Source organism: Lolium perenne, chromosome 1 (genome assembly GCF_019359855.2).
Source record: "Lolium perenne isolate Kyuss_39 chromosome 1, Kyuss_2.0, whole genome shotgun sequence".
NCBI lineage: Eukaryota > Viridiplantae > Streptophyta > Magnoliopsida > Poales > Poaceae > Lolium > Lolium perenne.
The window spans coordinates 138,597,461-138,621,085 of NC_067244.2; the positions used below are offsets into that span (position 1 = coordinate 138,597,461).

The 23,625-nt window shown below is 48.0% G+C and overlaps 2 protein-coding genes across 3 annotated transcripts; one reads left to right on the plus strand and one right to left on the minus strand.

The window, feature by feature from the left end:
* Nucleotides 1-2,584: 2,584 nt before the first annotated feature.
* On the plus strand, nucleotides 2,585-5,980 carry LOC127305940 (uncharacterized). 2 transcript variants are annotated; one of them, XM_051336539.2, is made up of 5 exons: nucleotides 2,585-3,228; nucleotides 4,103-4,210; nucleotides 4,608-4,715; nucleotides 4,969-5,043; nucleotides 5,147-5,980. In XM_051336539.2, the coding sequence occupies exons 1-5, from the start codon at nucleotides 3,150-3,152 to the stop codon at nucleotides 5,398-5,400; spliced, it is 624 nt and encodes a 207-aa protein (XP_051192499.1). In that variant the 5' UTR covers nucleotides 2,585-3,149; the 3' UTR covers nucleotides 5,401-5,980. The 2 variants fall into 2 exon arrangements, with proteins under 2 accessions (XP_051192499.1, XP_051192506.1); XM_051336546.2 differs by having other exon boundaries at nucleotides 5,150-5,980.
* An 88-nt stretch (nucleotides 5,981-6,068) lies between these two features.
* Nucleotides 6,069-9,334, minus strand: LOC127305931 (F-box/FBD/LRR-repeat protein At1g13570). Its single transcript, XM_051336528.1, has 5 exons — nucleotides 9,172-9,334; nucleotides 8,027-8,141; nucleotides 7,073-7,945; nucleotides 6,830-6,973; nucleotides 6,069-6,557 (listed from the first exon to the last, which is right to left on the minus strand). Exons 2-5 carry the CDS (start codon nucleotides 8,132-8,134, stop codon nucleotides 6,249-6,251), a joined length of 1,434 nt encoding a protein of 477 aa, XP_051192488.1. The 5' UTR covers nucleotides 8,135-8,141; nucleotides 9,172-9,334; the 3' UTR covers nucleotides 6,069-6,248.
* Nucleotides 9,335-23,625: the final 14,291 nt, after the last annotated feature.

The window sequence follows — 23,625 nt, forward strand, 5'->3', positions numbered from 1 at the left end:
CGATCTGCCTCGGACACGTTTGCTAATCGAGATCTCACTCTTGAATGATTGTTCCTGTGACTATTTCCCGAAGTTCTCGAGTGTCGACTCAGATTGGCCCTGTGTTCACTTGACGCAGCTGTTGCAGCTCTTCTTTCATCTAGTGTTGTCATCTGTCTTTCTAAATTTCGTTTAGAACGAGTGATTTTGTATTGATAAGCTTGCAATGCCTGTGGAGTAGCTGTAGTGGTCATCAGCTCTGTGCCATCCATGGCTCTCTGAGTTCTATCCCACGCTTCTTGTGGCAGCTCCACTTTTTCTCGCGGCGTGGTTCCGATGTACTTGTTGCCAGTTCCACGTGTGAGATCTGCGGGATCGATGTAAGGATTGCCCAAATCATCGAAAGCCTCATACACTTCATCCTCTTGTCGACTTGTTCCGCCGATCATGCAGATTTTATGGTATATTGCAGTTGTGTTTTCATCAAACTCAGGGTCGGTGACACCGTCGTATAGATCGGCGAAGACCTCCCTACTATCAGCAGAGGTGTCAATGAAATCGAAATTGGTGAAGCCATGGTTGTTGAAGTTGTTGTTGAAGCTTTCTGAGTCGCTTTCCAGATCGGAATCCGTGAACGACCCGAAAGTCATGTTAACGAACAGATCGGTGAGTGCCCCGTCGTTGGCGGGCTTGGTGAAGCGTGGCGGCGAAACTTCCTCGTCGCCTGACTCGATGGATGATGCTGATGATCCCGAGAAATCGGAATTGACCCCTGACGGTCCCGAAAAAATCGGTGCCGCAAGACGATGCGATCCTTCTTTCCCGACGAGGAAGCGGAAGCTCCCGAACGTCATCTCCGTCGACTCCTCTAGATGAGCATATGCATGCAAACGGGCGGGAGGGTGAGGAACAAAATCAGCGAGATCAGGTTGGACTCGTTTACCTCCGTCCATTGCGTTGCTTGCAGTAGATGATGATGTTGACGATGTCATCGAAATCACGACCTTGTGACCTCCAATCCCTACCACGACGCCAATTGAGAAGGTATCAACTTGTCAATGCCTACAGATTGTAGACTTGGGTTTCGTAAGAAATAGAGGGCAAGTAGATCTCGAAGGTTTCAGCCAACATAGGTGTTTCGCCTAAAATTACAGTGGTTTTGTTGACAATGAATCGATCCTTTTCTCTTCTCCTGGCTCTTCTTTATATAGGAAGCAGAGCCGATGGATTACGTGCCGTATAAGTTACAAACTGCGGGAAGGTTTATCAGGCCTTTCCCGTATTGTTACATGATTTCTAATACAACTCTATATTCCTTATCCGAGATTCCTTGGGCTTCTGGGCCTTCAAAGCTTCGGCTTGTGGGCCTCGTATCCTTGCCAGATAATCTGGTTGCCTTATTCAGCATGCTTATTTGGCATATCTATGTCACACAGAATAAGTAATACCATACTATCACCATACATATTCTGGTTTTCGTATGAAATATGAGGCATTCCCAAGCACATATAAGGCACTTCTAAGATAATAGGATGCATTTGTAAGCAAATATTAGGCATTTCTATCACCATACATATAAGACATCATACATAATACATCACACATACATGAAAAAAATGGTTGAAAAAATAAGCCATCACATTTAGGGTTTAATATCTAGGGTTCCATGTCTAAACCAATTCCAAATCCATGAAAAATAAACAACAACATCTAGAATTTCACATCTAGGGATCATGTCCAAATCTAACAAAATCTATGAAATTATTGAATGAGATGAAAAGAAAGGTGCCGGAGGAGAATACCTCAAGGGATGTGTTACTAACGAAATGCACGAACAGATCTGAAAAAATACAAAGGATTTCGGTAGGGATTTGGGTGGGGTAGAGAGGAACCGCCGGCCAAGCCACAGAGAAGAAAAGAAGAACAACTAGCCAGCCAAGGAGGGGGTCGGGCTGGGGCGGCTCAGGTGATGTGTGACGCTTATGGGAGCGGCGCTACACATTTTGTGATGCCCTTGGGAGCGGCGCCACACATTACTGCCACGTCGGCTGGCACAGGCTCGAGGACATGATGTGTGACGGCCCTCTCACGGGCGCCACATAGGCAGATGTGGTGCCGTTCGCGCAAGCGCCACACAAAAGGATTAGAATGATGAAATAGTTTGACGGGAGTGTCGTTTCCTACAATCTTTCAACAAATGGATCATTTTTGTGTCGCGAAAAGGTTAGAATGATGAAATAATTTGGTGAATGATGAAATAATTTGGTCGTTTCGTACCATCTTTCAACAAAAGGGTTATTTTTTTGTCGCCGCGAATCTCAAGTTACCACACCGTCGGGATATGGGCCGGGCACCGTAACGGCCGCGCGTGAGAATTATTGGGCAATACCGGCCTGTAGAACAAGGCCTCAGGGCTCGTTTGGCTGTTGGAATATTCCCGGCCGGGAATAGACTGAAACAGGAGCAAAACTTCGGGATTCTATTCCCGACCTCCGGACTAGGGGAAAAATCTCCCCGGGAAAAGGCCGGGAACCCGCCGGGATTGTACTAACCAAACGAGCCCTCAACGGGTTTTCTCCTTCTAGAACTCGAGTCCTCGCCGACCTCCTCCGCTTCGCTTCCTCCTCTCCGGCGCACCGCCATGGCCTCCTCGTCGTCCAGCCCAAGCTCATCCTCCTCCTCGGAACCTAGTTCCTCCTCCTCACCGCCGGTGCAGGCCGACTTGGTGGGTGGCGGCTGGGAGCCTGCACCCGCGCCCCCGTTGGCCATGTACACTCGGCCTCCACGTCCTCGGGGACGTGGTCGGGGCCTAGGTCCTCGCTACCACCCGAGGGCCAGCCTCCCCTACTACTCGCCGGACTTCACCGCGGCCCCCAGACCTGCTCCTCGACCTCACCTGCTCCTCGACCGCCGTGCTTAACGGGTCGTCTTCCTCGTCTTCGACGGCGGCTCCGACGACAGCCTCACCTGCCCTCAGCTGCTCCTCGCCCGCCGCGCTTGAGGAGTTGGGCTCGTACGCGCCTTCCTCGAAGGCCCCCCTCTTCACCGCCACCGTGTCCTCGGCGGGGACTTGGGCCACGCTTTCCTCGTCGACCTTCACCACCGGCGACTGCGAGGCGGCCTCGAGGGAGATCTTCGCCCCCCTGTCTGCCACTTCCGTTGCGTCCTTGATGGCGCCCACCTCCTCCTCCTCCTCTTTGCAGGCGCAGACCAATGCTTCCGCCACCGACCAAGCAAGGCCGTCTTCATGTATGCCTACTTCTTCCAATCTTGCTCCCAATTTTTGCCAATTGTGCATTCTCTTCTTGCTTTCTTGGAAACATGGGTAGCTTTGTTGGTCGATGGGTTATAATGCAGCAACTAATTAACCCGAATTCTGAATTACTCCTGATCACTAGCTCGGAGTAGGTTGATCTGGGTCGTAGTAATTTCTTGGACCCTGAATTACTCCTGAATTACTCCTGGAGTAGGTTGATCTGGGTCGTAGTAATTTCTTGGACCCTGAATTACTCCTGAATTACTCCTGGAGTAGGTTGATCTGGGTCGTAGTAATTTTTTGGACCCTTCAGATGCAGTGATTTGTTGTTTGCTCAAATAGTGGCAAGTGGCAACTAATTGGTGATAACAGTAACCTGATCACTAGTTCGTTACACGAAAATGCCATTAATTGTTCTTCTTGGGCGTGTGAAGTATTGCTAAATTAAAGAGTTGATGCAAATGAGATCTCCCTCGTCGTTAGCAATGTTAATTTTTTAAATTATGAATAGCTATGCAGTCAAAGGCAGGGGAATAGACATTTCTAAGGATTTATCCCCACCAATCATTGTTTTAGCACTTGCACATTGAACCGCCTGTTTTAGCACTTGCATATTGAACTGCCTGTCTTATATCCCATCTTGCAGATCCTTCTTGTGCTTCGGTTTTCTGAGTACAATAAACTCTGTTAGTCAAAATTAAGGTTGCTTTGTTCATTTAGCTGTAATTAGCTGGATGCCAGAAGTCTGTAACGGTTAAACCTTGGAAATTTTACTTGGTGAAATTACTCTTTCATTCGGTAGAACTTTATGATCCAATCCAATTTTTACTTGTATGCCAAAATATGCTAATGTGCATCCATTACCAGCTTCTGGCCCTTCGGTGACGCCGTCAGAATGGTGGGAGAGCCAGATACCCTTTCTAATTGAAGAGCTGCAGGACAGTGGTATTCAGGAAGACGATGCAGCAGAGCAGGGTGAGTTAGTGATGGCGTTGTAGAAAGGGTATTGAACCGCCTAATTGAACCGCCTGTTTTAGCACTTGCATATTGAACCGCCTGTCTAATTGAACCGCCTAATTGACCCTTTCTAATTGAACCGCCTGTTTTAGCACTTGCATATTGAACTGCCTGTCTTATATCCCATCTTGCAGATTCTTCTTGTGCTTCGGTTTTCTGAGTACAATAAACTCTGTTAGTCAAAATTAAGGTTGTTTTGTTCATTTAGCTGTAATTAGCTGGATGCCAGAAGTCTGTAGCGGTTAAACCTTGGAAATTTTACTTGGTGAAATTACTCTTTCATTCGGTAGAACTTTATGATCCAATCCAATTTTTACTTGTATGCCAAAATATGCTAATGTGTGTCCATTAGCAGCTTGTGGCCCTTCGGTGACGCCGTCAGAATGGTGGGAGAGCCAGATACCCTTTCTAATTGAAGAGCTGCAGGACGGTGGTATTCAGGAAGACGATGAAGCAGAGCAGGGTGAGTTAGTGCTGGTGTTGTAGAGTGGGCTCTTTTTCTTGAACGATTCCTGAGCAGAGTACTAGCATAGTTCCAAGTCAGGGCATGCAACTTTCTGCGAATACTGTTCATAGTCAATGCACATGATTAGCTAAGCACTATTGTACAAAACTGGTTAAGTTTTGCTGCTTTGTTGTTGCGTAAGTCGAATTAGCTGATGAATGTTGCCGTGTTATTTCCGAATCTCACTGAAAATATGGCTTTGTTCTTTCAGATGAAGCCAGAGCATTATTTGCTGAAAGTGGAGATGATGAGGATGAGCTCCTTACCTGTTTGCCAACTCCTGTTGGTAAGTTAATTGTGGATACTGTCTGCTACAATTCATTACCTGCCTTCCGCCCTGATTATATGATGAAGTTAACAAAAAAAATATGCTTAATATGTTTTTTCAGCAGCATCCGATGTTAGACGTTCAAGATCTTTGACCAGGATGTGTCGTAGAGGGATAACTATTGGACAAATTTTGGCATCTCAGCTTGGTCTCACTTCTTCGCACCTAGGATCTAACCTAGTATATCTCAAGGAAGAAGTTGATGTCGCCAAGTTATATTTTAGACACATGAGCGAGTTTAGGTCCAATGGGAAAGGTTGTGTAGCACGGATGGCTAACAAATCTGCGAAAATCTCCAAAACAGTAAGTTCTTAGGGGGTGCTGGCTCAGCCTTGTCGTATGGAGGGTCAGCTTTCAGTTCGGTGGGATTCTTTCTCCAGAGGATGCATCCTGAAGCTCAGACTGGTGGGCTAATCAATGGAGTGATCACAGTTGAATCCATTGAAGAAGCGCAGAATGTGCTGACATACTGGATTGATTCAAAGGAGCCACTTCTTGTAGATGTACCAGCTGCCATGGACGCTGACGTAGCTCAGAAGATACTGAACCTATTCAAGTCTGCAGGAGCACTAGAACTGGTGGAGAAGTCAACGGTTTTGATGCAGAAAGTCTTCAACGGGCTTGACGATCCTTCAGATTGGGACATGGTGTAGTTCCTCTTGAAGTAGTGCCAATGTGCAGAAAATGAAATTGACAGACTGTAGTAGTTTATCCATACATCTCCTCTGTATTCATCTTTGATAAAATTGGTACTGAACTGCCCATCCCTTGTCATTTCTTTGCTTCATCTTTTGATGTTTAGATTTAGGGATGAAGCAAAGAAATGACAGCTGGTTCACCGGTACAGCTTGAAACAGGCTGTCGAGTTCAATAAAATGACAAGGTTGTTTCGAAAGTTGGATTTTGAACAATAATTTTACAGAAATTTAACTTTCGAAATAGTTAGTCTGGTTTGAAACATGTTGACGAGTTCAATGAAAACCTTCTTCTGCTCAGAAAAAATATACTAGCTTTTCTTTTATGGAGCCAAGCAATTGTTCATAAATACTTATGACAGCATCAAATACATGTGCGTCCTGTAACCTTTAGTTACTCAAAAGAACATGCAAAATAGGAACCTTCCAATACACAACTGCTTCGTCTAAAGCAGTCCTAACACCTAACTACAGAACATAAAGCTTCACTTTCGACGAAAGCATGCTTTTGCAGAGCACCGCTCTCAATGCATGCTGTTGCTCTGCTAAATTCATCTTCTTATACAAGGGATGTCCATAAAGCCGTTGAGACATGTCCACAGTTAATACCTCCAGGGCAGGGGCATTTTCCACAATATGCAGAAGAAATTCAAGTTGACCTATTGCCCCTTTATATCCTGTCATATACAGACTCTTCAGATAATTATATTCACACTGCTCAAGGTGCTTCCTGCCTGAACCCTTCTTCACAAACCAACTATTATCACCGCCTACAAACTGCAAGATCAAAAAAGGGTATGTATGATTAACACACGATGTGTATATGTAAAGATCCGTCCATTAAACGTGCATGGACAGCTCATTATTTGAATTTCAGTGACTCAATTGCCTGTGACACAGAAATTCTGTATTCATCCCAGGAATAAGAAGTGTAACATAGCCTACCACAAAAGGAAACAAGGTAGAAGTGAACTGCTACAAGCAAATAGAACGTGGTACCCAAAAATTAATATATCTATTGGCAAATAAGAATCAAGAAGACTACTTACATGGATCTCTAATTTCTCAATAAACGGAGCTGTCCTCAGAATGGAAAAGGGAAACTTGTTGATGTCTTCAAGGCTTACACCCATTAACAATTGTAAGACCCTAAGATGGGAAAACTTGCCTGTGTTATTCAACGGAAATTGCGTCTGCAAGACAAAAGAACAACGGTCATTGTAGATCTAAAAAATGACAAAAGTCATTGGATAGATGATGTTAGCTAAATTGAATTGTTTCCAGGAACAAACCTCTAGTCGCTGCCAAGTAATATGTAAAGTGAGATTTTGCATGCTCGGAATGCCATTGAGAAGTGCAGTGGTAGCATCTTGAAAATTTGCCTTGTCGAACTTTATATGTGCATTATCCAACTTTGAATCTTGCCTTAGAACAATAGGAACCAAATCTCCATCGTATTCAAAGGTAACAAGCTTCATAACACGGAGTTCTACCCTGGTTGTCCTACAGCGGACAACTGTTAGGTGTAGTAGGCTGGAAAACAGATGATCTAACTTTAGCTCGCAATTCAGGAAGCATCTGACCAAACTCAGCCATTTGAGATTACCGCAATTGGACAATACAACATCAAGATCCTTTATAGTGATATCCACAAACTCCAAATCAAGCTTTCTCAGGCTTGGGAAACCTCTGAATTCAGATGGTGGTCTGAAAGATACAAAGCTAAGCTGCATACACTGTAGATGAGACATGTTGCTTTCACTATTCAAAAGGTGAAATGGGAACACGTAGCGATCAACATCCGTACGTCTCTTGATAATAGGACATAGATAAATAGCTATGCTTTTTGCACGTGATGATACCGCAAAATTAACCCAATTATTTAGATGATCAAGCAGCATTGTGTCAAACTCGAATTTGACATAGAATTCTTCAACCAACTTGGCATGGCAATTTTGTACGGCCACATTAACATAATTGATGAATTTCTGCATGTACTGGCAGTACTGATCTCTTTCAAAACTGTCACGGGAACACCCAGCAGCACCAGTGAAACATAATTTGTAGAAGCAAATACCGCTGATATATCTCCAATTGCTTGATAAAACACTAGCTCTTGAAATCTCTTTAGCAGGCAACTTTGAGACAATGGTGCACAGCACATCCTGCGTCAGTATCCCTCAAGATTAGAAATCCCATCTATACTAGCATATACATTATAACACCGAAAAGAAAGTTTGGCATACCTGTGGAAGGTCTTCCAGTTTAGCTTTTGGCCTTGCTTTCTTCTTATAGACCGGTTTCCCACTGACATGGTTTGAGGATGTTCTTTTGCATACTGTATGGTTGATCATTGCGAACCTGAAATTAACAAGGTAGAGTTTGTTATTTTGGTAGTATTACCAAACGGATCACGATGGTCAGAACTCAGGGTGACAGACAACCACAGGCAATTCGTTTTGATCAATGAACCATAAGGTAGAGGAATATGCTATCGGCGTTTTGGTTATCGGGAGGTCCGTCCAATTGATGGAAGAGTTTCAACGGGGAGGTCGAGAGGATTTGTCTACGACGAGGAAGTGGGCCTGGACGCGGTGGTTTCAGCCAGGACGGTGAGAGGTGATTGTCTAGGAAGAGGAACTGACCTGAACACGGTGGTGGACCTGTCGATGAACTCCCTCCGACGCGAGCAAATCAGGGATGGAAATCACGCTCTCTGTTGCAGAGATATCGCCAGGAAACCGTGGATCCAGAGTCGTTGGAGATTATGCGGCGGAATTTTGGTTCTAAATTTAAGAGCAGAAACAATGGGAGATGGAAGGATTTGTATCCCTGCCGGCTGCCGGATTGTGTGAAGCCCGCCAAAATTGTGCTCGAGTCGGCTAGAGTTGCGTTGCATGCGTCCTTGTCCGTCACTTGTCCTGATCGAGTCTCCGAGTCGTGATCCTCTTTGGCAAGTACTTTTGCAAAAAAAAATCAGGGGCCTCCCATCCCAAATCCGGACCTCCAGGCGGACAACACAATTCTGTACGGGATGCGGCTTCGATCAGAGCCGCCGCCCCGACGCCGCGCTCTGTCTCCCCGAGCTCCTTTGCCCTCCGCCGCGTGATCACACTCTGAGATCCGAATACTCCATGGACGCGTTGAATCCAGGGCTCCTCTGCCCGCCAGACACGCGGGAGGCGCCGGCGCGGCGTCTCCGGCGACCCACTTTTCATTTCCCTCACGATTTCGCTCTCGATTTTAGCTCACATGCACCCCAATCGTATCTTTTCCCTTTTTCATCCGCTGTAGGTTCCGCTGAGGGCACTGAAGAACTGACGAGCTGCTATGGTACTAATTGCGATTTCAGAGATGGGAAAGAGGACAGGCAGGGAGAGGAGTGGGTTACCTGGAGGTCGGAGTCGCCGGAGTGGCCGTGGTCGGCTTGAGTCGCCGCTCCTCTGCCTCTCCTGACGAACAGAGGAACACGAGCGTCGAGCGGGCTAAGGTAGAGAAATTACGCGTTGGCCACTGAACTGAGGTAGTACTTGGGTCCTTCCACGTGTGTTTTTTTGTTGGAAAAAGCTAACGACTCGTGCGGCGGTGCATTATGATTCGTGAAAAGCATCGCTGGTGGTGCGCCCGCTCCTCCTTATCCACTCCTCACAAGTCAGAACACCACAGGACACCTAGGCTAGGAGCTCACGACCCCGCGACGAGACACATGGATGCATCCGTCAGGCTCCACCGGCGAGCGCGGCACGGCGCACAGAGGGCTCAGCACGCCGCCGTCAACGAGCGGAGGAGGTCTCCAACGACGACCACGCTGCAAGGAGGCCGCCGCGCCGACGAGCATGGTGCGACCCACGGAGGGCTCCGCCAGGACTCCGCCGTCGAGGTCTCTGTGAGCTTAGGAGAATACTCGTTTCCCTGGACGAGTGGACTCGAGTCCGTGTCTGACAATTGCTACTCGTTAATAGAGTAAGTGATAATCTGGTAGTAGTTATAATTAACCTGGTAATGGCTAAGTGAAAATTTCGCTGTTACTAGGTTATAATCTGGTAGCAAAATAATTAACCTGATGAGTGTGCTCAGATTTTATCAATTACTAAGTGGTAACCTTAAAATTGAGCTTCGAATCGGAAAACGTTTCGTCCCTGGGCTCCCGCGACGCCCAGGGCGAAACCCTAAATCCGCGCCTCCAGACCCATCCCCACCCCCTCCCTCGCTTCGCCACCGTCGGGCGAAGCTCGAGGGCATCGGCGGCGGGGCATCCGCCCCCCCCCCCCCCCCCCCCCCCCGTGGTGGTGGCGGCGCGGGCGGCACAGTCGCGCGAGGGCGCAACGCTGGGCAGGTGTGACGTGGCCGTGCGACGCCGGCGTGGCGGCTCTGCGTGTTCGGCGAGCTCGGGACGTCGGCGGCTTCCCGCAGCCGTCTTCTGCGACGGCGGCGCGAGCTCGGACGGTGGCAGGCGGACGGTGACGCGCGTCGCGATGCAAGGTCAGTGGACATGGCGGCCGGGCGGGCCGGCGGCGGCGCAGCCCTGTCGAGGACCTTCAAGCGTCGAGTGCAGGAGTTCTGGCCGCCGCGTGTGCAGGCTGGGGCAGGGGCCCCGGGCCTTGGCCCAACCCTCCCCAAATCTAACGTGCCAAGCAGCCATGGGGGTTGTCTGGCCGTCTCCAAGAAGGTGGTACAGTTGCAGGTCCGATTGGGGGTGCAGGTTTCGATCCGCGCGGTGTGGTGCTCGTCTTCTTCAGCCCGCAGCAGGAAGAGCTTGGATGCCGGGGCGGCGGCCCTGAAATGTTGGAGTCATGTTGGTCGACGGGCGAGCCAATGACTCTAGTGTTGGCCGGTGACCACGGCCGTGAGGGCGGCGTGGTGGTCGGCGAGTTGAGTGATGTGGGGTGTAGATGGTGGTGATTTTGCCAGAGGGAAACCTTTGCCCCTTGGCCACGGCGGCAGCGTCCGTAGACGGCGTCGACGGAGGAGTTCTGTCGAGGCACGCGTGAAAAATGGCTCGCTCTCGAGTGGGCTCCGACCCGACACTGTAGCTTCCAGCTCTGCTCCGAGTTCTCGTAGGAGTTTTGCTGAGCACGTTGGTCGCGCTTCCGGTTGTAGCTTCTTTGGTAGTTCGTGTGGGTGTGTGGTTTCGTTCTGTAAGCTGGGTTCAACAATTTGTATCGTGGCTCTGTTAATTCAAAGTTAGGCACTATCTAAAAAAATCCTTGGAATTGCTAAGTAATAATCTGATAATCAAGCTAAAAAAAATTGTTGTCACTATATGATAATCAAGTTATCTTATCAAAGAACCTGTAATCATGTGCAAGGAATCTGGCAATCATCTCCAAATTACCTACAAAGTGTTTTTACCCATCTGTGTAGAAACTAGTGTCTAAGCAGTGCCATTGTTTTTTTCTCGGTGTTGTGTCCTCACATGTAGCATTTACTACTATAAAAGCATCTCCACCGGCGCCCTCGATAGCGGCCCCGGTAGTTTTTTGGGGGCTGGGGGGCGAAAATGGGCTCGCACCAGTGCGCCCAAACGGCGCCGGCCAATTTTCGAGCCCAATAGAATCGCCGGCAACCCCGTGTCGGCCCCTTCACCAAGGGCGCGAATCGAGCGCGCCGGCGCCTCGCGAGGCTGAATTTTTTGGGCGTGGGAGCCGCCTGTCTGTGACGCCAAGGCGCCGCGTGGGATATTTTATCGCCACGACGCCTAGCGGGAAACTCTCCTGCCACGGTGCCGCGCGGGAAACTCTCCTGCCATGACACCGTGCGGGATGTTGCCCGCCTCAGCGGCGGTCTATATTATCCCTCCTCCCCCACCATTGCTGCAAAAACCCTAGAAAAAAGCACAATGTGGAATTCGTAGGACGAGACGGCGCTAGAGGCGGTCGTAGAAGAGTTGGAGGCGGACCCGCAACTCGCAGAGCACGAGGCGTGGGAGGAGGCGGCGCTAGCGGCGACAGTAGATGCCTACGACGTGGGCGAGCGGCAGCGCCAGGAGGCGGAGCGGCGGGAGCGGAGGGAGCGCGGGGAGGTGCGACGGGAGACGGAGTGGCAGCGGCAGGAGGCGGAGCGGCGGCGCCATGAGGAGGAGAACCGGGTGGCGCTCGAGGAGGCGGAGCGGCTAGAGATCTTGTAGGCGCGACGGCAGCGGGAGGAGGCGAGCGAGCGCCGGTAGGAGGCGCGACGGCAGAAGGGCTAGGAGGAGCTTGCGCTGCGGCGGTTGCAGCGGGAGGAGACGCAACGTCGGGATGAAATCTACGAGGCGCGTCGTTTGGCGGAGATGCAACTCCGGCTACAGAGGCAGGAGTTGGATCACCGTCGGCGGCGGGAGGAGCTGGAGCAGCTGCTGCGTCAGGAGGTGGTGGCCGCGGATAGAGGCGCGTATTTGACGTTCGTGGCGGAGAGAGCAGGAGATTATCGGCGGAGGAGCAGCGGAGAGAGCAGGGGAGAGACCACCGGAGAGAGCAGCGGCCGATCGTCCACCTCCATAGAGCCAAGTCGTCGGCCTTTAATTTCATTTCATTTTTCTTCTCCGCAAGGTCGGGAGGGGTCCTGCTGTAGGAAAACGTAGCATAGAAAACAAAAAATTTCCTACCGCGAACACGCAATCCAAGCCAAGATGCAATCTAGAAGACGGTAGCAACGAGGGGTTTATCGAGTCTCACCCTTGAAGAGATTCCAAAGCCTACAAGAGTAGGCTCTTGTTGCTGCGGTAGACGTTCACTTGCCGCTTGCAAAAGCGCGTAGAAGATCTTGATCACGATCGCTTCCGGCGCCACGAACGGGCAGCACCTCCGTACTCGGTCACACGTTCGGTTGTTGATGAAGACGACGTCCACCTCCCCGTTCCAGCGGGCAGCGGAAGTAGTAGCTCCTCTTGAATCCGACAGCACGACGGTGTGGTGTCGGTGGTGGTGGAGAAGTCCGGCGGAGCTTCGCTAAGCGTGCGGGATGTGGTGGAGGAGAGAGGCCGCTAGGGTTTGGGAGAGGGGGGCGCCGGCCACTAAGGGGTGCGGCCACCTTGGTGGTTCTTGGGTGGCCGGCCCCCTCCCCTTGGCCCCTCATTATATAGGTGGAACCCCAAGTGTTGGTCTCCAAGTCTTCGAATAAGACCCGAACCAAAAACCTTCCATATGGTGGGGAAACCTACCCAAGCTAGGACTCCCACTAGAGGTGGGAGTTCCACCTCCCATATGGGGGGGTGGCCGGCCCCCTAAGGGGGAGTCCACTTGGGACTCCACCCCCACTAGGGTTGGCCGTCCATGGAGGTGGAGTCCCATGTGGACTCCACCTTCCTTGGTGGTTTCTTCCGGACTTTTCTAGAACCTTCCATAGAACCTTCCGCGTCATTTTAATTCACATAAAATGACATCCTATATATGAATCTTATTCTCCGGACCATTCCGGAACTCCTCGTGATGTCCGGGATCTCATCCGGGACTCCGAACAAATATTCGAACTCCATTCCATATTCAAGTTCTACCATTTCAACATCCAACTTTAAGTGTGTCACCCTACGGTTCGTGAACTATGCGGACATGGTTGAGTACTCACTCCGACCAATAACCAATAGCGGGATCTGGAGATCCATAATGGCTCCCACATATTCAATGATGACTTTAGTGATCGGATGAACCATTCACATACGATACCAATTCCCTTTGTCACGCGATATTTTATTTGTCCAAGGTTTGATCTTCGGTATCACTCTATACCTTGTTCAACCTCGTCTCCTGACAAGTACTCTTTACTCGTACCGTGGTATGTGGTCTCTTATGAACTTATTCATATGCTTGCAAGACATTAGACGACATTCCACCGAGAGGGCCCAGAGTATATCTATCCGTCATCGGGATGGACAAATCCTTTGTTGATCCATATGCCTCAACTCATACTTTCCGGATACTTAATCCCACCTTTATAACCACCCATTTACGCAGTGGCGTTTGGTGTAATCAAAGTACCTTTTCGGTATAAGTGATTTACATGATCTCATGGTTATAAGGACTAGGTAACTATGTATCGAAAGCTTATAGCAAATAACTTAATGACGAGATCTTATGCTACGCTTAATTGGGTGTGTCCATTACATCATTCATATAATGATATAACCTTGTTATTAATAACATCCAATGTTCATGATTATGAAACTAATCATCCATTAATCAACAAGCTAGTTTAAGAGGCATACTAGGGACTTCTTGTTGTCTACATATCACACATGTACTAATGTTTCGGTTAATACAATTATAGCATGATATATAAACATTTATCATAAACATAAAGATATAAATAATAACCACTTTATTATTGCCTCTAGGGCATATCTCCTTCAGTCTCCCACTTGCACTAGAGTCAATAATCTAGATTACATTGTAATATACCTAACACCCATGGCATTCTGGTGTTGGTCATGCTTTGCCCTAGGGAGAGCTTTAGTCAACGGATCTGCTACATTCAGATCAGTGTGTACTTTGCAAATCTTTACTTCTCCATCTTCGATGTACTCGCGAATCGAGTGGTAACGCAGCTTGATATGCTTCAGCCTCTTGTGTGACCTTGGCTCTTGTGCATTGGCGATGGCACCCATGTTATCACAGTAAATGATTAATGGGTCCAATGCACTAGGAACCACACCGAGCTCTACAATGAACCTCTTCATCCATACCGCTTCGATGAAGCCTCTGAAGCCGCTATGTACTCGATTCTGTTGAAGACTTCGCCACCGTGCAATCGCTTCGAGCTTGCCCGGCTTCGCAGCACCATTCAATATAAACACGTACCCGCATCGTGACTTAGAGTCATCGGGATCGGTGTTCCAACTTGCATCGGTGTAACCGTTTACAACGAGCTCTTGGTCACCTCCATAACAAAGAAACATATCCTTAGTTCTTTTCAAGTACTTCAGGATATTCTTGACCGCTGTCCGATGTTCCATTCCTGGATCACTTTGATATCTGCTAGTCAAACTAACGGCATGTGCTATATCCGGTCTAGTACATAGCATGGCATACATGATAGATCCTATCGCGAGGCATAGGGGATATTACTCATCCTTTCTCTTTCTTCTGTAGTAGCCGGTCCTTGAGTCTTACTCAAGACCTTGCACAGTAACATAGGTAAGAACCCTTTCTTACTTTCGTCCATTCTAAACTTCTTTAGAATCTTGTCCAGATATGTACTATGTGATAGCCCTATTAGGCGTCTTGATCTATCTCTATAAATCTTGATGCCTAATATATATGATGCTTCACCAAGGTCTTTCATTGAAAAACTATTATTCAAATAACCTTTTACACTGCTTAATAGTTCTATATCATTCCCGATCAATAATATGTTATCTACATATAATATCAGGAATACTACAGAGCTCCCACTCACTTTCTTGTAAATACAGGCCTCTCCATGACACTGTATAAACCCGAAGTCTTTGATCACCTTATCAAAGCGTCGGTTCCAACTTCTTGATGCTTGCTTCAGTCCATAGATTGAACGCTGAAGTTTGCATACTTTGTCAGCATTTTTAGGATCGACAAAACCTTTGGGTTGTACCATATACAAATCTTCCTCAATGTCTCCATTAAGGAACGCCGTTTTGACATCCATCTGCCAAATCTCATAATCGAAAAATGCAGCTATTGCTAACAAAATCCTCACAGATTTTAGCTTCGCTACAGGTGAGAAAGTCTCATCGTAGTCAACTCCTTGAATTTGTCGGAAACCCTTTGCGACAAGTCGAGCTTTATAGACAGTAATATTACCATCAGCATATGTTTTTCTCTTGAAGATCCATTTATTCTCGACAGCCTTTCGGCTATCAGGTAAGTCTATCAAAGTCCATACTTTGTTATCATACATGGATCCCATTTCGGATTTCATGGCTTCTTGCCATTTGTTGGAATCTGGGCTCATCATCGCTTCTTCATACGTCGCAGGGTCCTCATCATCGTTATCCACAATCATGACATTTAGACAAGGATCATACCAATCAGGAGTGGCACGTTCCCTTGTCGATCTGCGAGGTTCAGTAGTTTCCTCATTCGAAGTTTCATGATCATTATCATTAGCTTCCTCTGTTGCCGGTGTAGGCGGTATAGGTACAACTTCCGGTACTGCGCTACTCTGATCAACGAGTATAGATTCATTAATCTCATCGAGTTCTACTTTTCTTCCAGTCACTTCTTTAGTGAGAAATTCTTTCTCAAGAAAGGTTCCGTTCTTAGCAACAAAGATTTTGCCTTCGGACTTATGATAGAAAGTGTACCCTATAGTTTCCTTAGGGTATCCTATGAAGACGCATTTCTCCGCTTTGGGTTCTAGCTTGTCCGGTTGTAACTTCTTTACATAGGCTTCGCAACCCCAAACTTTCAGGAACGATAGCTTAGGTTTCTTATTAAACCATAATTCATACGGTGTCGTTTCTACGGATTTTGATGGTGCTCTATTTAAAGTGAATGCGGCTGTCTCTAATGCATAACTCCAAAATGATAATGGCAAATCAGTAAGAGACATCATAGAACGAACCATATCTAAGAGAGTTCGATTACAACGTTCGGACACACCGTTACGTTGAGGTGTTCCCGGCGGTGTCAATTGTGAAAGTATTCCGCATTTCTTTAAATGCATGCCAAACTCATAACTCAGATATTCACCTCCACGATCAGATCGTAGAAATTTAATCTTCTTGTTACGTTGATTTTCTACTTCACTTTGGAATTCCTTAAACTTCTCGAAAGTTTCGGATTTATGTTTCATGAAATAGATATACCCATATCTACTCAGATCATCTGTGAAGGTTAGAACATAACGATAACCACCGCGCGATGCTACGCTCATTGGTCCGCACACATCGGTATGTATGATTTCCAATAAGTCAGTAGCTCGCTCCATCATACCAGAAAATGGAGTCTTAATCATTTTTCCCATTAGACATGCTTCGCATATATCAAGTGACTCAAAGTCAAGTGATTCAAGTAATCCATCTTTATGGAGTTTCTTCATGTGTTTCACTCCAATATGACCAAGACGACAGTGCCACATATAAGTAGAATTATCATTCAATTTAATTCGCTTAGCATCAACGTTATGTATATGCGTATCACTACTATCGAGATCTAACAGAAATAAGCCATTCTTTTCTGGTGCTCGACCATAAAAGATATTATTCATAAAAATAGAACAACCATTATTCTCAGACTTGAATGAATAACCGTCTTGCATTAAACAAGATCCAGATATAATGTTCATGCTCAACGCAGGTACAAAATAACAATTATTTAGGCTTAAAACTAATCCCGAAGGTAGATGTAGAGGAAGTGTGCCGACTGCGATCACATTGACCTTGGATCCGTTTCCAACGCGCATCGTCACTTCATCTTTCAGTAGTCTCCGTTTATTCTTTAGTTCCTGTGTCGAGTTACAAATATGAGCAACCGAACCAGTATCAAATATCCAGGTACTAGAACGAGGACCAGTGAGATAAACATCTATAACATGTATATCAGATATACCTTCTTTCTTCTTCTTGACAAGGCCGCTCTTCAGATCAGCCAGATACTTGGAGCAATTACGCTTCCAGTGTCCCTTCTCCTTGCAGTAATAACACTCAGCATCAGGCTTAGGGCCGTTCTTAGGTTTCACAGGAGGCGTGGCAGCTTTCTTGCCACCCTTCTTGAATTTTCCCTTATACTTGCCCTGTTTCTTGAAACTGGTGGTCTTGTTGACCATCAACACTTGGTGCTCTTTCTTGATCTCAATCTCAGCAGCTTTTAGCATGCCAAAGAGTTCAGGTAACTCCTTGTTCATGTTCTGCATATTGTAGTTCATCACAAAGTTCTTGTAACTTGGTGGCAGTGATTGAAGGACACGATTAATCCCCAGTCTGTTAGGAATCACTATTTCCAAGTCACTGAGTTTCTTCGCATGCCCGGACATGGCGAGCATGTGCTCACTAACGGAGTTGCCTTCTTCCATCATACAGCTGAAGAATTGTTTCGATGCTTCATAGCATTCCACGGCCGCATGAGTCTCAAAAATAGCTTTCAGCTCTTTCATCAACTCATGAGGATCGTGGTGCTCAAAACGTTTTTGAAGATCGGATTCCAGACTGCACAGGATGGCAAACTGAACTTGAGAGTACCGTATTTTCCGAGTCTCGTAAACAGCTTTTACTTCATCGGTTTTAGTTTCTGCAGGAGGGTCACCTAGCGGTGCATCAAGCACATATTGCAGATTTCCGCCAGAGAGGAAGATCCTCACATGACGGAACCAGTCGGTGAAGTTGCTACCGTTGCTCTTAAGTTTTTCTTTCTCTAGGAACTGGTTAAAATTGATTGGTGACGCCATCTCTACAACATATATTTGCAAAAGTTTAGACTAAGTTTATGACAAATTGAGTTCAAATTTTAATTCAACATAATTAAAAATCTAGGTGAACTCCCACTCAAAACAATATCCCTCGCATTGTCTTAGTGATCACACGAACCAAATCCACCGCACCTAAGTCCGATCATCACGAGACAAGGTGTGATTTCAATGGCGAACACTCAAAGTGTTCATCATATCAACCATATGATTCATGCTCTACCTTTCGGTATCACGTGTTCCGAGATCATGTCTGCACATGCTAGGCTCGTCAAGGCCACCTTAGTATTCGCATGTGCAAAACTGTCTTGCACCCGTTGTATGTACTTGTTGATTCTAACACACCCGATCATCACGAGATGCTTCGAAACGACAAGTCATGGTAACGGTGCTACTAAGGATGAACACTTTATTATCTTGAGATTTTAGTGAGGGATCATCTTATAATGCTACCGTCGCGATCTAAGCAAAATAAGATGCATAAAAGGATTAACATCACATGCAGTTCATATGTGATATGATATGGCCCTTTTGTCTTTGCGCCTTTGATCTTCATCTCCAAAGCACGGACATGATCTCCATCATCTTCGGGCATGATCTCCATCATCGTCGGCGTAGCGTCAAGGTCAATGGCGTCGTCTTCATGATTGTCCTCCATGTAGCAACTATTACAACTACTTTGAAATACTACTCAACATGAAATTTAAAGACAACCATAAGGCTCCTGCCGGTTGCCACAATACAATAATGATCATCTCATACATATTCATCATCACATTATGGCCATATCACATCACCAAACCCTGCAAAAACAAGTTAGACGTCTCTAATTTGGTTTGCATATTTTACGTGGTTTAGGGTTTTCGAGAGAGATCTAATCTACCTACGAACATGAACCACAACGTTGATACTAATGTTTTCAATAGAAGAGTAAATTGAATCTTCACTATAGTAGGAGAGACAGACACCCGCAAAGCCTCTTATGCAATACAAGTTGCATGTCGAACGAGGAACAAGTCTCATGAACGCGGTCATGTAAAGTTAGTCCGAGCCGCTTCATCCCACTATGCCACGAAGATGCAAAGTACTCAAACTAAAGATAACAAGAGCATCAACGCCCACAAAACCATTGTGTTCTACTCGTGCAACCATCTATGCATAGACACGGCTCTGATACCACTGTAGGAAAACGTAGCATAGAAAACAAAAAATTTCCTACCGCGAACACGCAATCCAAGCCAAGATGCAATCTAGAAGACGGTAGCAACGAGGGGTTTATCGAGTCTCACCCTTGAAGAGATTCCAAAGCCTACAAGAGTAGGCTCTTGTTGCTGCGGTAGACGTTCACTTGCCGCTTGCAAAAGCGCGTAGAAGATCTTGATCACGATCGCTTCCGGCGCCACGAACGGGCAGCACCTCCGTACTCGGTCACACGTTCGGTTGTTGATGAAGACGACGTCCACCTCCCCGTTCCAGCGGGCAGCGGAAGTAGTAGCTCCTCTTGAATCCGACAGCACGACGGTGTGGTGTCGGTGGTGGTGGAGAAGTCCGGCGGAGCTTCGCTAAGCGTGCGGGATGCGGTGGAGGAGAGAGGCCGCTAGGGTTTGGGAGAGGGGGGCACCGGCCACTAAGGGGTGCGGCCACCTTGGTGGTTCTTGGGTGGCCGGCCCCCTCCCCTTGGCCCCTCATTATATAGGTGGAAGCCCAAGTGTTGGTCTCCAAGTCTTCGAATAAGACCCGAACCAAAAACCTTCCATATGGTGGGGAAACCTACCCAAGCTAGGACTCCCACTAGAGGTGGGAGTTCCACCTCCCATATGGGGGGGTGGCCGGCCCCCTAAAGGGGAGTCCACTTGGGACTCCACCCCCACTAGGGTTGGCCGGCCATGGAGGTGGAGTAAGAAATCTCATCTAATCAATGAAGAACTTTTCCCCAATTTTGATTTTGCCGATTCCTTCTGAGTTTAATTGAGCCGATTCCCTCTTCTACTGACCTTGCCGATTCGTCCCCTTTGCCAATGCGTAATGAGCCGATCGCACCGCATCGGTCCTTTGAAATTCACCCTTCTCTTCTTCAGCTGATGATTTTCTAAATCTGGTAGAAAATGCAGGATCTTCAGGAAAACCTTTAAACTTTTCCAACCAAACCCAATAATCCTTTTCAGTACCCATCATTGTGAAGAAGGTTGCAATGAAGGACCAGCCGATGGTATCCCCATCGGTTCTTTAAACAAAGTATCCACTAGGCCTGCTGCCCCCCGAGCCTTACTCGAGCCTGCTGCCCCCCGAGCCTCACTCGAGGCGAGAATGTCAGAGAGAATGCGCCACAGCCGATCCTCTTTCTTCCTCCAACAGCCGATAATCTTCCGTTTCAGCTAAACTAGCCCCAAAGATTGGAAATCCTTGACAAAAAAGGTTCAGGAACCCGGATCGGCTCGAAGCAGCTGAAGAAGTTTCCATTGTTATATTCCCTCGAGGCAACAGAAGGCACCACCGTTGGTCTGGATTTGGTGGAGACTCGATAAACGTTGCATAATTCCACTAAAGTCGATGGCTGCGCATCGGCTGCCTCTCAATTCTAAAGTCGATGCCCTTGCATCGGCTGTAAAAAAAATTTTTTTTTTACTGGCCGATTTTTTCCTATCGGCCCCCAGTATTTCATTGCACACATGTACCCCTGCATCTGGTTCCCCTGTTTAGGTGCCCCCCGAGCCGAAGCTGTCAAAGAATGGCAGATATCGGCTCTGTAATTCGCACGTCGGCTCCTGATAGGGTCGAGGGTGAACACAAGCAGAACATGTGGTGAGGATAATTTTGGCCGATTGCTGGGATCGGCCTCCATAATGATTGGAGCGCTGACTGAAGGTTCTGTAATGTCCCTTCATAGACCTTTGGGGCCGATCACAAGGATCAGCCTCGCCAAGTTGCACATCGCTTCACTTCAACTACATGGTCAGGCCAGTGGATAAAACCAGCTTAACCCTTCCCTTTGTCACATCGATGCGCTCGCAGTCGTCCAAGCTGATGCCTGAAAGGGGTTCTTGGCCTGCTGCTTCCCATGCGTTCATGCCAGCCGTTGAAATTTCGGCTGAGTCATCGGCCCGGACGACCTCTACCTCATCTCCATCCCACTGTATTATGCATTGGTGCATCGTGGAGGAATACGACGGTTGGCGTGGATCCAATCTCTTCCCAAGAAGACACGGCATAATCGCTCGTGCTATCAACGATGAAGAACGTTGTAGGGATAGTTTTCCTTCCTACGGTCAGATCCACGTTCAGAACTCCTTGTGCCTCAGACGCTTGGCCGTTGAAATCGCTCAATGTCACGTTGGTCTTGATTAAATCCGAGCTAGAGCGTCCCAGCCGACGTAGCATAGAGTACGGCATGATGTTAACTGCCGCTCCGGTGTCCACCAGCACCTTATTTACAGGCCTCCCATCGATATATCCTCGCAAGTATAGGGCCTTCAGATGCCTGTAGCTCTTATCTCGTGGCTTCTCAAAGATAACCGGCCGTGGGCCGCAGTCAAGTTGTGCCACGGATGTCTCGTCTAACCCTGGAGCACTGAACTCTGAAGGGAGGATGAACACCATGTTCGTGCCAGCCGATGTTTCATCATCGGCTTTCTTTTGCTTGGGACGCCACTCCATTCTCCGTGGATGACCCTCTTCATCCAGGGCTCGCTGAACCTTTGCAGCCAGATCAGGCCGTGCCTTCCTTAGCGTGTGCAAGTATAACCTTTCGGCTTCCTCCAGGCCGCGCAACCGCTGAACCCTGCGTTTTTGTGAACGGCTGAGTCCGTCAGGGCACCACCTTGGACGGTGGTACCTGTCTTCTTCTTCTGGTCCCTCGTCTTCGGAATCCTCAAGATCTGCCCAACGAGTTGACTCAGCGCGTTTGCTTTGTGGCGGGAGAGGCCCTAAGCGCTCGAACACAGACACGTTGGCTGCCTCCTTCTTCTTCTTGTTGCATTCTGGGCAATTGCCGATTGTGGGCAATCGGCTCATTCCTGAATCCCAGCAGTGTCTGAAGAAAGGGCAGTCCCAGTGTCTGGCGTTGTCATCTTGCTCCCTTGATGTGTCCGTGGCACGGCGCTCGTGCTCCTCCTCATCGCGATCCTGCCGACGATGTCTTTTGGCTTCTCTAGCCAGACGATCTCCTTCATCATCATAGTTGGACCGTCGGCGTTGGTCATACTGACTCACATATTTGTTGAGGAGGTGATTAGAGAGAGGTCGTTGATATCTTATGTTCTTTACTTCTCCCTCTGTGACGTAGCGCTTGCCATCATGATGGAGCCGATCGCGTGGAGCGGCCTCCTCTGTATCCTTGCTACGAGAGCAGCTGCCCTCATCTCCATCTTTGCCAGAGTGGTTCCCAGGTCCTAGCATGTTGATGCTGAACGTGGGACCTGGCTGGCAACCCTCAGGGTAGGTGACTTCCACCATGTTAACGGCGGGGAAGGGTTGGGTGTCGACCTTCATGGCGTAGTGGTTGAAAATTAGACGCCCCTTCTCTATCGCCGCTTGGATGTGCTGACGCCACACCCTGCAGTCGTTGGTGGCATGGGAGAGCGAGTTGTGGAATTTGCAGTATGGCTTTCCGTTCAGCTCTTGCGCCGTGGGGAACTTGAGACCTTCAGGAATCGTCAACTGTTTCTCCTTGAGCAGGAGGTCGAAGATTTGTTCAGTCTTGGTCACGTCAAAATCAAATCCCCTGGGCGGCCCTGGTGGCTCTACCCATTTGCAGGACACAGGGGTCCCTCCCCGAGTCCATTCAGCCACTGCTACTTCTTGGTCTCCCGCAGGCACTTCACCTTCCTCTGTATCGACCATGACTACTGCACGCTTGAACTTGTCTTGCACAGTGTCCGGGTGGCGCTTGTTCATATGCGATAGTTTCGAACCATGTGCGCCACGAGGATAATCTGCTTGGGAGGCCATGTCCTTGAGCTGTGTTGCAAGGCCAGCTACGCCAACTCGATCGCTTCCTTTTCAGTTATACGAACCGAATAACATCGGTTCCTAAGATTCCTGAAGCGCTGGATGTACTCTGTCACCGTTTCTCCGCGCTTCTGACGTAGTTGTGCTAGATCGGCAATGCTAGACTCGGAAGCTTTTGAATGGTATTGCATATGGAACTGTTCTTCCAATTGCTTCCAAGACTGGATGGAATTTGCTGGCAAAGAGGTGTACCATCCAAAAGCCGATCCTGTGAGGGACTGTGAAAAGAGCCTCACGCGTAGCTGATCCGACACTGAAGCCGGTCCTAGTTGCGCCAAATATCGGCCGACGTGCTCGATGGAGCTGGAGCCATCTGATCCACTGAATTTGGAGAAGTCAGGGAGCCGATATTTAGGTGGTAGCGGGATCATCTCGTACTCGTCGGGGTACGGCTTGGAATAGCCGATTGCCCTTCTTTTCGGCACCATGCCGAACTGGTCTCTCGGTATGGTGCGATCTGATCCGCTGTCTTTGGCTGCAGAAG